A 12,830-nucleotide genomic window follows, 5' to 3' on the forward strand; every position below is an offset into this window, starting at 1 on the left:
CGTTTAAGATCACGGGGACCACCTATTCCTTTCAGAGAATGTTAATTGGCCGTTTCACGAATTATAAAGCAACAACGAGAGGAAGAGACACGACAACCACTTGCTATCGTATCCATTAACATACCTGAGTTCACCCTATCGTCGCCGTTACACACTAGCGACGCTTAACGTTAACGACGCAAAAAGAAACTAATTACAGCAGCCTGCAACCACTTGTTCTGTATATACTTGGTGCGCTATATCGTAGCCCACTTTCCTTATTTTCCTATGTTTTCATTTTGGCAAGCTCTGGGTACCAATTATAACAACTTAGGCTAATTATTATCGCTTATTCAGTCGATGGAAATTGCGAATGTTCTGTCTGCGAGTGAATATCTCGAGATGATACTACGCGGGATGGCACGTAATATTATATACAACAGGATGATCATAATTGTAGGAACGAAATAAGCGAGCACGACGTAAATTGGATTTGAGAGTGGTTCCGGTTCGTGAGAGCAGCAAGACAACGATGGTAGTCTTTCGTAAGAAAATGTATACACAGACCAGACACGTGGATATCCGTGTATAGGATATGTTTGTTAAAAACCATAACGCCGGTTTAATTTTATCGAAGGGCTCTCCGGGTAAACCTTGAAACGTGCATCGAACGAAATTACACACTGCGTATACGACTTCCCCGTATATAGCTTTATTAAAAATGTACGTAGGTAATCTCGCGGTTACGATGATCGGATACGCATGTGCGTGACTATTTCATCAAAATTTGATTTGCTAACGTTTCTATAGCTATGATATTTCACACTTGAGATGGTAAATCGCGTGAACTACAGTCGCACAAGAAGGAATCTGTGCTATTCTGTGCGCATTCCGGATTACGCGATAAGATTCAGACAGGAAATACAATATGGGCCGAGATATAGTAACGTCATAAACTATCGAAATGCGACATTGATTGACGTCTTGAGTTCCCCGATTAGTTATTATAAAACCATATATTGCATTTTATTTTGAGAAAATTTGTATAACAAATAAGTTAGTATAAAATATATTGACCCTGCGTTAAAAATTTCTGCACACGATCCTGTCTAGGATTTTAGGTCTTTAATTTCTTTTCTGATTAATTTTACGATCTTGCTATATTATGATTTAGAATATACAAAGATAGAGACGTGTCGATGCGCGATGAAATGTCGGTCAACAAAGCGTAATAAGGTTATTGTGCACGCCACCAGAGCGCTAATTACTTCTGGACACCATCAGAACGTTGACGATGCGCCATTTAAATGTCACAGATGTGGTGTCAGATACGCGAGAGACCCATAAGGAAAATGATTCGCGAGATCGTATGTAGCGATTATTAGCGATATAAAGAGAGCTAAGAAGCTATTTGAAATAAAAGGACAGGCATGATGTTCGTGTATCGTGTTACGTTGAACGTACAATTGTATCGGTTAGCGAAGTATCACGTACTGTATGCTTGGTTTAATATGTAGTTTTCCTGTCCTTCATGATTTTACAGACAGTGGCACGTGACAGTCGTAAGTAAGACCATGAGCGACCTTGTAGTTCCTGTCACGGTCCTTCATAAAACTCCGCGTGGTTCAGCTAGCCTTATTGCACGTTGGGGGTCGTGTAATAACGCTGTGGTTAAATTCCTGATACTTTTATTTTTCCCGGACGATACCAATTTTTATATACCTACCGTATGCGGCTATGATCGACCTTCGACGTTACCCTCGTTCAAACATGATCGATCCTATCCTCCCCCTCTGTCGATTTACCTTTCTTTTGCTCTAGAAATTTTGTTTTCGGTTAATTTCATAATTCCGTGGCCTGTTTCCCCTACAATTTTCAATTTCACTTTATCGGCTGTGACCAAACGCCTGAAAAAAAAGGAAAAGAAAAAAAGAAAAGGTAATCGACAATCACGCTAAACGGTGGGATAACTTATCGACTCTGCCTTCACGGTGGTTTTGTTTCGTTTCCACGCACGCACAGCTGCGCCATTATTTTTGATCGCATCTCTGAAGGGGAAATATTTATAATACCGTCGACGAAGAAAAACGGAACAACAAGGAGAAGAGGCGACCAGGCGTTTAAGAATATGAGGGTAAAAAAAGAGGGAGACAGGATGATGAAACAGTCGGTGCTTCTCGCGCGGTACACAAAGATTTTCGTTATATTCTGTATATGTAAAATTTCTAGAAGGTGTAATTATCTGGTGTCGGTTAATCGACGCGCGGATCGAAGCGTACGAGACATCGGTTACTCGTTAATTACCGGTTTCCATTATTAATTCGAGCAGGGCGTAATCACTCGTGTTTCAATCCTATTATATGGCGCCTTTAATTAATTATTTTCGCGGCATACCTTGTTGCGGGATCCGGGAGAAAATGGTGCGTTAGCGAGATGTCAGACTTAAAAAAGTGTATACGTATAACGCGCGCGAAAGAGGGTTACAGGAAACGAGTATGACAAGACAAGATGGAGGAGACTATTCTTAAATTTGACCAAGATTGATGATCGGCAAGGTATGACCCCGTAAAAGTTTCCCCGTGATGGTTTTCAACAGCGTTGTCTACGATGGAATAACGCGGAGGTACGCGCACGCGTATTTATGGGATATATGTTAATTTCATAGTTGGTGGTATTAAAGGAATCATTTGTCTGATTTAATAATGCGCTGGTGGGTTTGGTCACGGTAGAATGTTAATTTACGATAATTATTGTAATTTATGGAAATGGACGTTATTAACTTCTTACGTTGGGCTTGGTACACCTTAGATTGGAGATCGCGACACAGATGCACCAATTTGCATAGAGACGAATAAAACAACAAGAATTACTTTTCATCGAGAATTATATTTTCGATAAAGCGAGAAGATATGCTGTAAAAAATTCACGATCAGCAAGACTGCATTATGATAGTACATAAATTGAATTGATATGTAACACCATATATACACATGGAAACAAATGAAATAAGGTGAATCCTTTCCTTTGTTACAGAATGCTGTCACCCGGTCAAGACGGCCAATCCAACAACAGTTACTCGCACGGTAATGTCGTTCTTCAAGGTGCACCCTGCGGTCAGTGTCGAGATTTATGCCCGGCTGGATATGTGCCCCACTTTTGGCGGTGAGTAATCAGACGTAGTTTGCATGTATTATCGACTAAAAATCACAGTTCCCCGGTGAGAACTGGTGTACGATATTCTGATTAAAATACAGGCAGTTTCGTTTCGGTTGGTGCGTTTTCAACGAAAGTGCAAGTACATACCATAAATGTATATTATCCACTACTTGTTGCGTGTTCTTTTCTCTCGTTTTTCCTTTATTCTTTAAAGTATCGCAAGAAAGTGTTCGATATGCGTGATGCGTTTTCAATGAAAGCGAAATGAATGACATGTTCCACGGGAGGTGCTATCCGGACGTTTTTACCGTCCGAGCAGAGGTTATCATTATGCGGCAATACTAACCGAAACGATTACAAGAGAAATTGCTGATCGCGCGATCAATGACCACGCGTAAATACTTCTGTAATACCGGCTATAGCGAGAAGTAGAGGCACAGCGACGCACGCGATGCCTCTTTGATTTTCTCCGACCGGCGATACTAGTCGGAAAGGAAAAGTAAAATGCTATGAACGAAACCGGTGAAACCTGGTGCGCTTTGTTGCAATAAAAAAATATAGAAAAAGAGATAGACAGCGTCGAAACAGAAAATTATCTCGAGTCTAGAGGGAAGACCGGAGATGCAGGATTCGCGTCGACTTATCCTTGATCGCAGGATCGCAGGATCGATAAAACGAAGAAGTACGTCGTTCCGCCAGGGTGACCAATCTTCGTATAACCAATGCGTGTTACGTGAACTGGTCCCGTGACAGCTTCGTTCCTGGTGTTGATAATGTATAATGTTGCTCGACCCTCGTATACCTCCTTCTTCTCTTATATTTATACTCTGTGAATAAGAAACTTCTTAATGCAAATTGCGCTAGGAATGTAAGTAGTAGGTATTCGTAATGAATGTCGTTCATAGCTCGATCATATGACCGTGATTCATAAAGTAAATCTACTGACATTTTGTAATTCTCTTGCTATGTTTGTTCATATTGCTGATAAGTTAGAAATTAAGTTGTACAGATATTTGCCTCTTTTTTTTTTTTATTCGTTTATCTGAACATATAGGGCGACGTGATAATTATGATCGTATGTGACTAGGGGTATATTTGTGTTAGCTATAAATCTTGACAAATTAACTTCTATAAAGACTTCTAAGTTTCTGCTTGCTTTTGTATTTTTCTTTCTTTATTTCATGCTTTTGTATTTATGAACATGGATAATGTTATAATCTGCTTTCTGTCTCAGTCTTTACAGATGTATGTGTTTGGTTAAGTTTTTAAGATTCTTTAAGTCGTTTCTTTAAAAATACAAGTCTCCATATACAATAATTTTATTTTGTTATAAACAACCACCTCCTTGTCGTTTATGGGATAGGTGCCGAAATAGAAATATATATGTGGTCCATAAATTTACGAAAATTTTCGATATATACTCTTCTAAAAAGATCCTCTCTATATCCAATCAGAAAACCCTTTCAAGCTACAACAATCTCCAATCACTGCGAACTATCTAAAATTTCTCACAATTCCATCCAATTACCTTTCCCCTTTTTCTAGACCCGCGTCAATCGTTTGGTTCGAAGAATCGGCAGCGTAAGACGCGCGAAACGCGTTCAAATTGGTAGAACGTGTTGTGCAAATAACGGAGGGTCGATTTCCCGTGGGCAGCCAGAGTCACGTGGGGTAGCGCCGCGGATAGTGGTGGTAAGTAGAAGGCGGTCGAGGCGCAGAAACGTCGTGGAAGCGTGTCCGTTGGTTCCGTGGAGGCAGAGCAAAGGGAAGATCGAAAGAGGGCAAAAGGAAGGTTTCTTCTCTGCTTCGGGTCGTAGGGTCGACTCGTCGGTCTCACGCGAGGCCTGCGTGCAACGAGACCGGCGCGGCGATGGGCCGTTCCAAGACGAATCGACTGGCAACCGAGCTAACCGATGAGAAAGAACGAGAGAGTATGCACCACCAGTTCGCCAAACGATCGGTATGGTGAATGAGGGGGGCAGAGGAGAGAAACAGGGATGTATGTTGGTCTGTAATTAACATACCGAGCCCCTTTACCCCCTCCTCTCACGTAAAGTTGGTTCGTCGGTTCGCAGGTTCACCAAGCGCCTCGTTGTTCCCTTCCAAAGCTTTGTTCCACACTCCGAATATCGGGCTTTCAATTTTTCGATAGGTTAGAACTAGTTTGGATCACTTGATATTGGTACTTTAGTCGTGGATAATTTTTGCTTTAAATTATTCGATTTCTTTAAATTATAGGTTAAGTAGGAGATTATTGGCAAATGTTGGTAGCATTGTAAGAATAGTTTAGTGTAATGGATTAGAATAGTGTAGTGGATTCAAGAAATGTATTAGAATTCATATATTATTTGTTGATATTTTATATTTTTTAAGATTTGTACTGTACATTAATTTGGAATCTATAGATCCATATTGGTCTTCAATATAATAAGAAATCGTGTACAAAATGTACGAAATGGAATGACATTGACTGAAACATGAAACTAACCTCTAAGACATGAAATAATTAAAATAAAGCTTCTAACTTTATATTTGATATTAAATATATCATTATTTCTTTTATAATTTAAAATAATTTAATTGAAGCCGATTTAATAAGAAATCGTGTACAAAATGTACGAAATGGAATGACATTGACTGAAACATGAAACTAACCTCTAAGACAACTACCAAACATATAAATCGTATATATTCTTCACCTTCTAAGAATCACGCATACGGGATCCCATGATACAACGGACAACCAAGAAAAAGTATCTTCGTCTCCAACTGGTCACAATGAATTCTAGAAGGTTGAAAAATACGAGATCGAGGCCGACCGGCTCCGAATAGTCGGACATCGATCAAAGTCCGACGGAACCGAAGAATTAAAGCTTTCCTCGCGCTCCAGTTCACTAGGCTGGTAGCTGTCAACGTGATTTTCCAATGGCGTTTTTCATCGTGATACGATATCTTTCAACTTTTTCCGTCACTTTCGTTCCTTATACCGTGCTCATTGCACGATATACGATCGACAGGCCAGGGTCGAGGTAGCATTCCCTTTCTGTGCTCTAAGAGGATGTTAAAGTCGCTTTTCTTTCGCTTTGGTTACTCGTCCCGCGAGTTTCGAGGTTAGGGCTCGCGGTTAGTCATTAGCTGTGGATCATTAATCCACTATCGAATTTATCTGTTAACTCGAGGCGCGCAGTGGTAAATCATGGCGTGGCGTTTTACGGCGAACCTGAACTAACGAGCAATCTCATCCTGTCGATGACTGTTTACGGAAAACGCGGTCGACGTTTCCGTGAAGCATAATAAAGAAATCGTTGGATGAATACCGTCTGTGCTTTAGCATCGTTTCATGCCTAGTAATAGTTTCACGGATAATTTGATGGACCATTTCGCCTGCTATAAAATTAGGCAAGAGGCTTTCGATCGACTCTAACCTATAGTTAACGAGCTTGGATTAGGATGTTAAGAAATTATAACTTCATACCTTTACAATTTCTCAGCGAAATTAATTATCTCTCTCTAGAGAGCTATAATAAATAAACTTATCCTCTAACTTGGCTTGAAGATGGATATTTACAATGGAACGTACCCTTGTATTTGCAATAATGGATGATGCTGTTGTACGGAGACGCTATCTCAATTTTTCATATCGGAACTATATCTTGACGTACTACTGATAAACGATGGATAAAGGCAAGAGAGTTTGATCGAACATTTCTATATACATATATATGTAGATAAATTCAAACATGTCTTTTCTCGCTAAAGAAATAGAGAGAGTTTATTGTGCTTCGATTGGCTTATCCGTGCAAAAACAGCAACAGAATAACTTGCATCGCGAACACGTGTTTTCTTGTTGGTACCGACGAAGATCTTGGTATAATCAAAAACCGTGTAACCAATTTAACAGCTGAGCCGAACCTAACCTTTCAGCCGGTGAATGTAGTATGTTCATGATCTACGAAGAGCGTACATGAACGCGCACAATGAAGATCCACAGTCACGATAGCGAGGCTGACTTTCTATTCCCATTTCAGTGTTCAATCAATACATCCCGTGTATCCAGGGTTTCTACTTTATTAAAACATCGCTTTAATTAACGTCCAATTGCTGTGGGTTTGTAAATCATAAAGGGATAGGAGAGGCTCCTTGTGAACTGTTCCCGTAAACCGTTTATGGTTGCATATTCTGGTTGCAATCTTAAAAACAAGTGTGATTACCTTTACTTTGGATCGATAGGTTTATTTAGTTGGATACGTAGACAATATATTTACTAGTGGGGTGAACTAAATTATTTCATTCAAATTTTATAGGTTATAGATTATATCGTACAAAGAAATGGTTGCCAGCATTATTTTACTGAAAACGAAATTTATATTATAAATATCATACTACATGCATATTATACGTGTAGCATAACCTTTTCAATCTACTTAACCTCTAAAAACATTTCTTCTATCACCTAGTATACCAGTTCCCTAAAATACTTTTACATAAGAATTTTCTTCATAAGAATCTTTTTCATAGTAATTTTTATTTCTGAAATACACAGTTTTCTTGTAAAATCACTAGATGTACTTATATACACTTTCTCTCCTTAACTATCAACTAACCTCCATTTAGCAAACTCTACTCCCCAAAACATTTTCTCAAGTCTAACCTTGTGTCTAGAATTCTTCTGTTAATATGTACATGCTTACTAACTTTCTCTATCCCTAATTCAGTTTCCACAATAACATACTGCTCTGATTACCTTAATGCTTACACTTTCCTCAAATATGTATTTACTAATCTCATTAGCTCAGATCTTCATCACGCGTGACTTTCCACACCCTTATAACACCACTATTCTCACAATGTACATACAACGTTTCTCTTTAAATCTCTCATCGTGTTTAGTTATTTCTCGACCGACTTCACACGAATTAGCGGTTCCGCCTCTAAACAGCCATCGAGAACGGTATAGTCTGTGTAACGTTACGGAAATCACGGTTGTCCCATTGTTCGTACCGCGAAGATGCTCTTCACCGTTCGTTGGCTATGTCGTGGCTGTGATTAACATCATTTGCAGGATCCCCCGGGAGGGGAACTCGTTAGGATCATTAAGGTTCTTACGCTCGGTACGAACCATCGCGTCAACGCGTTTGACAGAACGTGTAATCAACAACGAGCACGACGATGAGGTTATGGGTCCCCTCGTCAACGCGTTCCAATAGGTAGTACATATGTATGTTATACGTAGTATAATGTGTCCATTCTTGAGGACAGACGTCATACTAAAATCCAGTGAAATACGATTCATTCGGCTTGGCCGAAAGAAACGAAAAAAAAAAAAAAAAAAAAGGAGAAGAAGAAATAAACGATAACGTCTCTGGTGCACGGCCATTCTCGGTCGTTTCGGAATCGTCAAACTCGATCGCGGTTTTATTTGTCGTTCTCAGTTTTAATTTCGCCTCTTTGCTTATCGGCGCTGGTTCTTGGAAGCTTGAAATTATCTTCGATGGGAAAAGGTGGTGTGTTGCTCGTTACGCGGAGATTTATTCTAAAAAAAAGCAGCGTCTCTTCCCAACGTTCGGCGCCGACTTGTAACAAGAAGGTAAAAGGGAATAAAAGACAGAGAAAGAAAACGTTCCGCCGCGTTCGTCAAAATGAAGGCTTTCTATCTCGTGTTCTTGTTTCGCTATTTTTCGTGTCCCCTTGTGTGCGAGTATCGGCCGATAGGGGGAGACTCGGTGGAAATCGCACCGCTTATCTGTGGACGATCTGGCTGGGCATTTTTATCGGGGTCTTGAACGTTTTACTTTAGGAGATTATAGTCTTCCGATGTTGCTCTCCATGTTATGTTTATTGGACGGAAGATTACGAAGGGAAATAAATATTGAATATCTTCGTGTTTTGTTTTTTCTTTTCTTTCGTTATTTCCTTTTAATTGTAGTGGAGAAAGAAAGATGGCGACTGCTGTGATGTTTGAGAAGATTAAAAGATATAAAAACAGATTGATGTTAAAAACTCATCAAAAATACTTTTTCTTAATTTCCTTAAATACTAAGAAGATATTAAATTACCGTTAAAAGAAACAAAATTCCATCAAAAGAATTCTTTCGGGTATATAAAAGGTTGAAATAAAAGTTACAAGATTGTCCCAACGTTTAGAGATATAATTTCGATTTCGTGTATTACGCTCGTCAAATTCGGCTTACAGAAAGGAATTAAAATAATTGTTCGACGTTGACTGCTCTTAGAAATCGTTGACGAAGACAAACGCTTTTATCCAGCCCCGAAAAAGTATGCCCCTAAAAGTTCAGCCTCTGGACGCCGATTTCTTCACGTTCATCGAACCAAGAACAGAAAGGGTTAGTAGAGAAGAAGAATGTCGCTCTGCGTCGCAGGTTTCGTATGTGTCCCGCAAAAACTTGAAGACCTTTGGTTCCTCCTGTCCTGGCTACGTCTTCGGAACTCGTTCCCTCGCTCGGTAAACTCGTTGTTCTTCTTTCGTCGCATCCCCGAATGCAGGCCGTTTCACTTGTCGTTGCACCGCTCTTCTCGCGGTTTCTTCTTCAAGATATATCCATATGCAACTGTTGTTGTTTCTTTTTCGACCGTGTTTGCTTTTTCTATTGTTAGTTTCTTCTCGTAATTACGTCTGCCGAACTTAACAGGGAAGTTAAGGATTTCTTCATTGGAACATTTTTTTTTTTTTTTTTTTCTTAAAAATTTATGAGGTTCTAAAAAGTAAAATGGTTTCATAGTATTTGTTAGATCAGATATTGTTTGTTTGCGGTTTGGTGTGGTTTCACCCAGTTTGCCCTATTTCTGTTCAATTCAGTTCGACACAATTTTATTCCATTTGCTCCAATATGGCTTAACGGTGCCATTAAGTTTGATTCATTCCCATTTGACTCAACTCAGTTTGATTTGTTTTGATACAGTGTGGTCCGACCCAGATCGATCCCAACTTTTGTTTGTTTCGACTGATTGTCAATTTAGTATTTTTCTGTATGATATCCTTTATTTCAATATTATCTTAATCTCGTTTAACTTACACTATATATTTAAATATATTTTAATTTAGCGAGATTCTGTTAACCGTTTTATTCCTGGCATAGTTCAACGTATTAGAAACAAGCCGAAATAAAATACATGTTTCACAGAATTCGAGGCGAAGTTATGCGATACTCGCCAGAACGACGCCGCTTTTGCGCAGAATCATTTTTATGGCAAAGAATCCGGCCACTTTTTCTGATTCTTTCGGCCCACCTTTCTATACCGCGTTCAGAGGCCGCGTCGTGTCCTGCCTTTTACGGTATACGTTGCCCGCCTCGGAAGCCGCTAATTAGCTTTGCTCGCGTTCATCTTTGAACGTTTAATCGAACCGGCTATATTCAGAATCCCTCGAACACTGCACTGATTCACTTTAAACCAGGTTACTTCGATTCCGGACTACCAACAGAAATTCATAAAAAAGAGAATTACATCGTAACATGAGTATTTCAGACGAGAAGGTAGTCATAACCTCACTTCCACTAATTTTTTCCACTAATCACACTTATTTTTACTTATATTAAATTACACGAGATCAAATCCGATAACAACTCGATGTTAAGGAATATTTTTCTGTATAAAAGTAGAGAGACGTGAAAAACACTTCATAATACAGACGAATCCGAAACGACCGATAAAACTAGGTATTTTTATACATCGAACGCCATACGAACGATAATAAACAGACTCATAAAATTGAGTTATAGCCATGGTTATGAAATAATCTCCGTTTGTATGTACAACACCGAAATATTTCACGATCTTTCGACATCGTCGTGTGGTGAGAACTTTCTCGATCACGACCGACTTACCGCGTTGTCGAAAAAGGAGAAGAGAATCGAGGAATCGGTCGAAGTGTGAACGAGCGATCTATCGACGCTGCAACGAGGGGAATGTGTTGGTATAGCGGAGATTAACTGTGCGTGTTATTCGATGCTTTCCCTTTGCCCCTTTGCCATGCGAGTTCTTGGTAGACAGGCTGACGAAATTAACCCTTCGAACTGCTGTTGTTGACGGTTTGAAATGAAGATAGACTATTTTATAAAAATTTCTTTGTAACACCATTCGTATAATTATTATTTATTATGATGATTATAAAATATTTTCCAAGTATATTTCCAAGTAGTAAGCAAAAATAATAGATTAACCAATTCTAAATACAGAGATAAATCTAAATTCGATTACCATATGCAAAAGATTTTGTCTAAGCGCAATACAAAATATTGAAAAATCGTAAATGACAAATTGATCAATCCCGTTTCTGACACAAGAAATCAAAGCGGCAAACTAACCAATCCTATTCCAAGTAAAAGAATTCTCTAAGTGATATATTATCCAAATATTTAATCCAAATAACAATCCAAAACATTGATCCAAAGTGGCGTAGCACGCTTTTCGAATTACATATCAGTGTAACCATATCAGTGTAGCCGATATAGCCATGCAGCATACTTTACCACGCATTTCCATTCCGTTAATCAACAAACCCATTCCACTTTCTCATCTTCTCCCATTTACCAAATATTCCTATCAAGCGACACTGATAGTCCTACATCGTTACCATACACGATACTCTAGGGATCTTATTAACCGTCAGCGATTAAGACGAGGCTAAATAGAAGGAAGGCGCGTGCGCGTTTCTACGGAAATCGACAGAGGCGATGCAGATGGTAAAGAAGCCAAGTGGATTCACGGAAAGATCATTAGACCAAAGACAAGAAGGACAGATATAATACGGTTAGATAGAGAGAAGCATGGCTTTTTACACGCGTTCGTTAGTGCAACGCGAAGCACGGTAGAAATGCAATGAAAACGCAGTCCCTGAGAAAAATCGCGCTGCCCCCGCGTACTGACCAAGCTCGAGCACGCGTGGAATGCGACAAAACCCGATTTCGTGTCCTTTTTTTCGGTTCGTTACACTACTAATAATCGGGGAGGACGATTTTACTGGAATCGCGAGCTCGTTGGCGGTCAGTCACGTATCCATGACCACAACTCCATAGCCCTTCCTCCATCCCATGTTCCTCCCCCCTTGATTAGACAGTTTATTAAATATTTCAACCGCCATTACTTTGGACGTGGTTAACTCCAAGGGGTAGAAAGTCATTTTCCCGTCCATTTCGTGGCTAGTTTTTTTTAAATGGTGTGTAACGACTTAGAAGGGTGAATTCAGAATTGGAGAAAAATATGTATCACATTATGTGGACATCTGTAACAAGAGAATTCTCTGGACTTTCTTCTCGTATATAGAATTGTGGTTAATGGAATTAACCATATATCCAATACATAATACACCGTTTTCTATAATGTATTTGTCTATACTATAATATTTTCAAATTTTTAAAACAGCAGATTGTGACAAACCAAAGCTACTTTCAAATTCCCTAGAAATCCCCCAGATGCTCAAGTTCTTCCCGCACAATACTTTTGCATACGTTTACCTCTTCTTCAGACGTAATCATTTATCATCAATTATGATTCATCTCCCATCGATCTACTCATCTGTCATTTTAACATTCAAGCTCTACTTCCTCTTTTCCCTCCCTTTACTCAATATTTTACACGGCCGTTGCATCATCAGAACCACGAAGAGAGTTTCCGCAGGTGCGCTTGGCCACGTGGCTATCAGGATGGCGTTCGTGCCTTTCCAAAATCGTTAATCG

The 12,830-nt window shown here is 39.4% G+C and overlaps 1 protein-coding gene across 3 annotated transcripts in view; it reads left to right on the top strand.

Annotated features, from left to right (window-relative positions):
• LOC139998275 (uncharacterized) overlaps positions 1-12,830 on the top strand; it is a 116,327-nt gene that overhangs the window by 2,372 nt on the left and 101,125 nt on the right. Inside the window, exons 2-3 of one of the 3 annotated variants that reach the window (XM_072022712.1) lie at positions 2,002-2,113; positions 3,013-3,141. In XM_072022712.1, the coding sequence (XP_071878813.1) occupies positions 3,014-3,141 (128 nt within the window). In that variant the 5' untranslated portion in view covers positions 2,002-2,113; position 3,013. Of the gene's footprint in view, positions 1-2,001; positions 2,114-2,546; positions 2,603-3,012; positions 3,142-12,830 lie in introns of those variants that run through there. The other 2 variants (XM_072022709.1, XM_072022711.1) reach the window with 2 other exon arrangements.

This window comes from Bombus fervidus, chromosome 2, assembly GCF_041682495.2.
Source record: "Bombus fervidus isolate BK054 chromosome 2, iyBomFerv1, whole genome shotgun sequence".
In the NCBI taxonomy this organism is placed as follows: domain Eukaryota; kingdom Metazoa; phylum Arthropoda; class Insecta; order Hymenoptera; family Apidae; genus Bombus; species Bombus fervidus.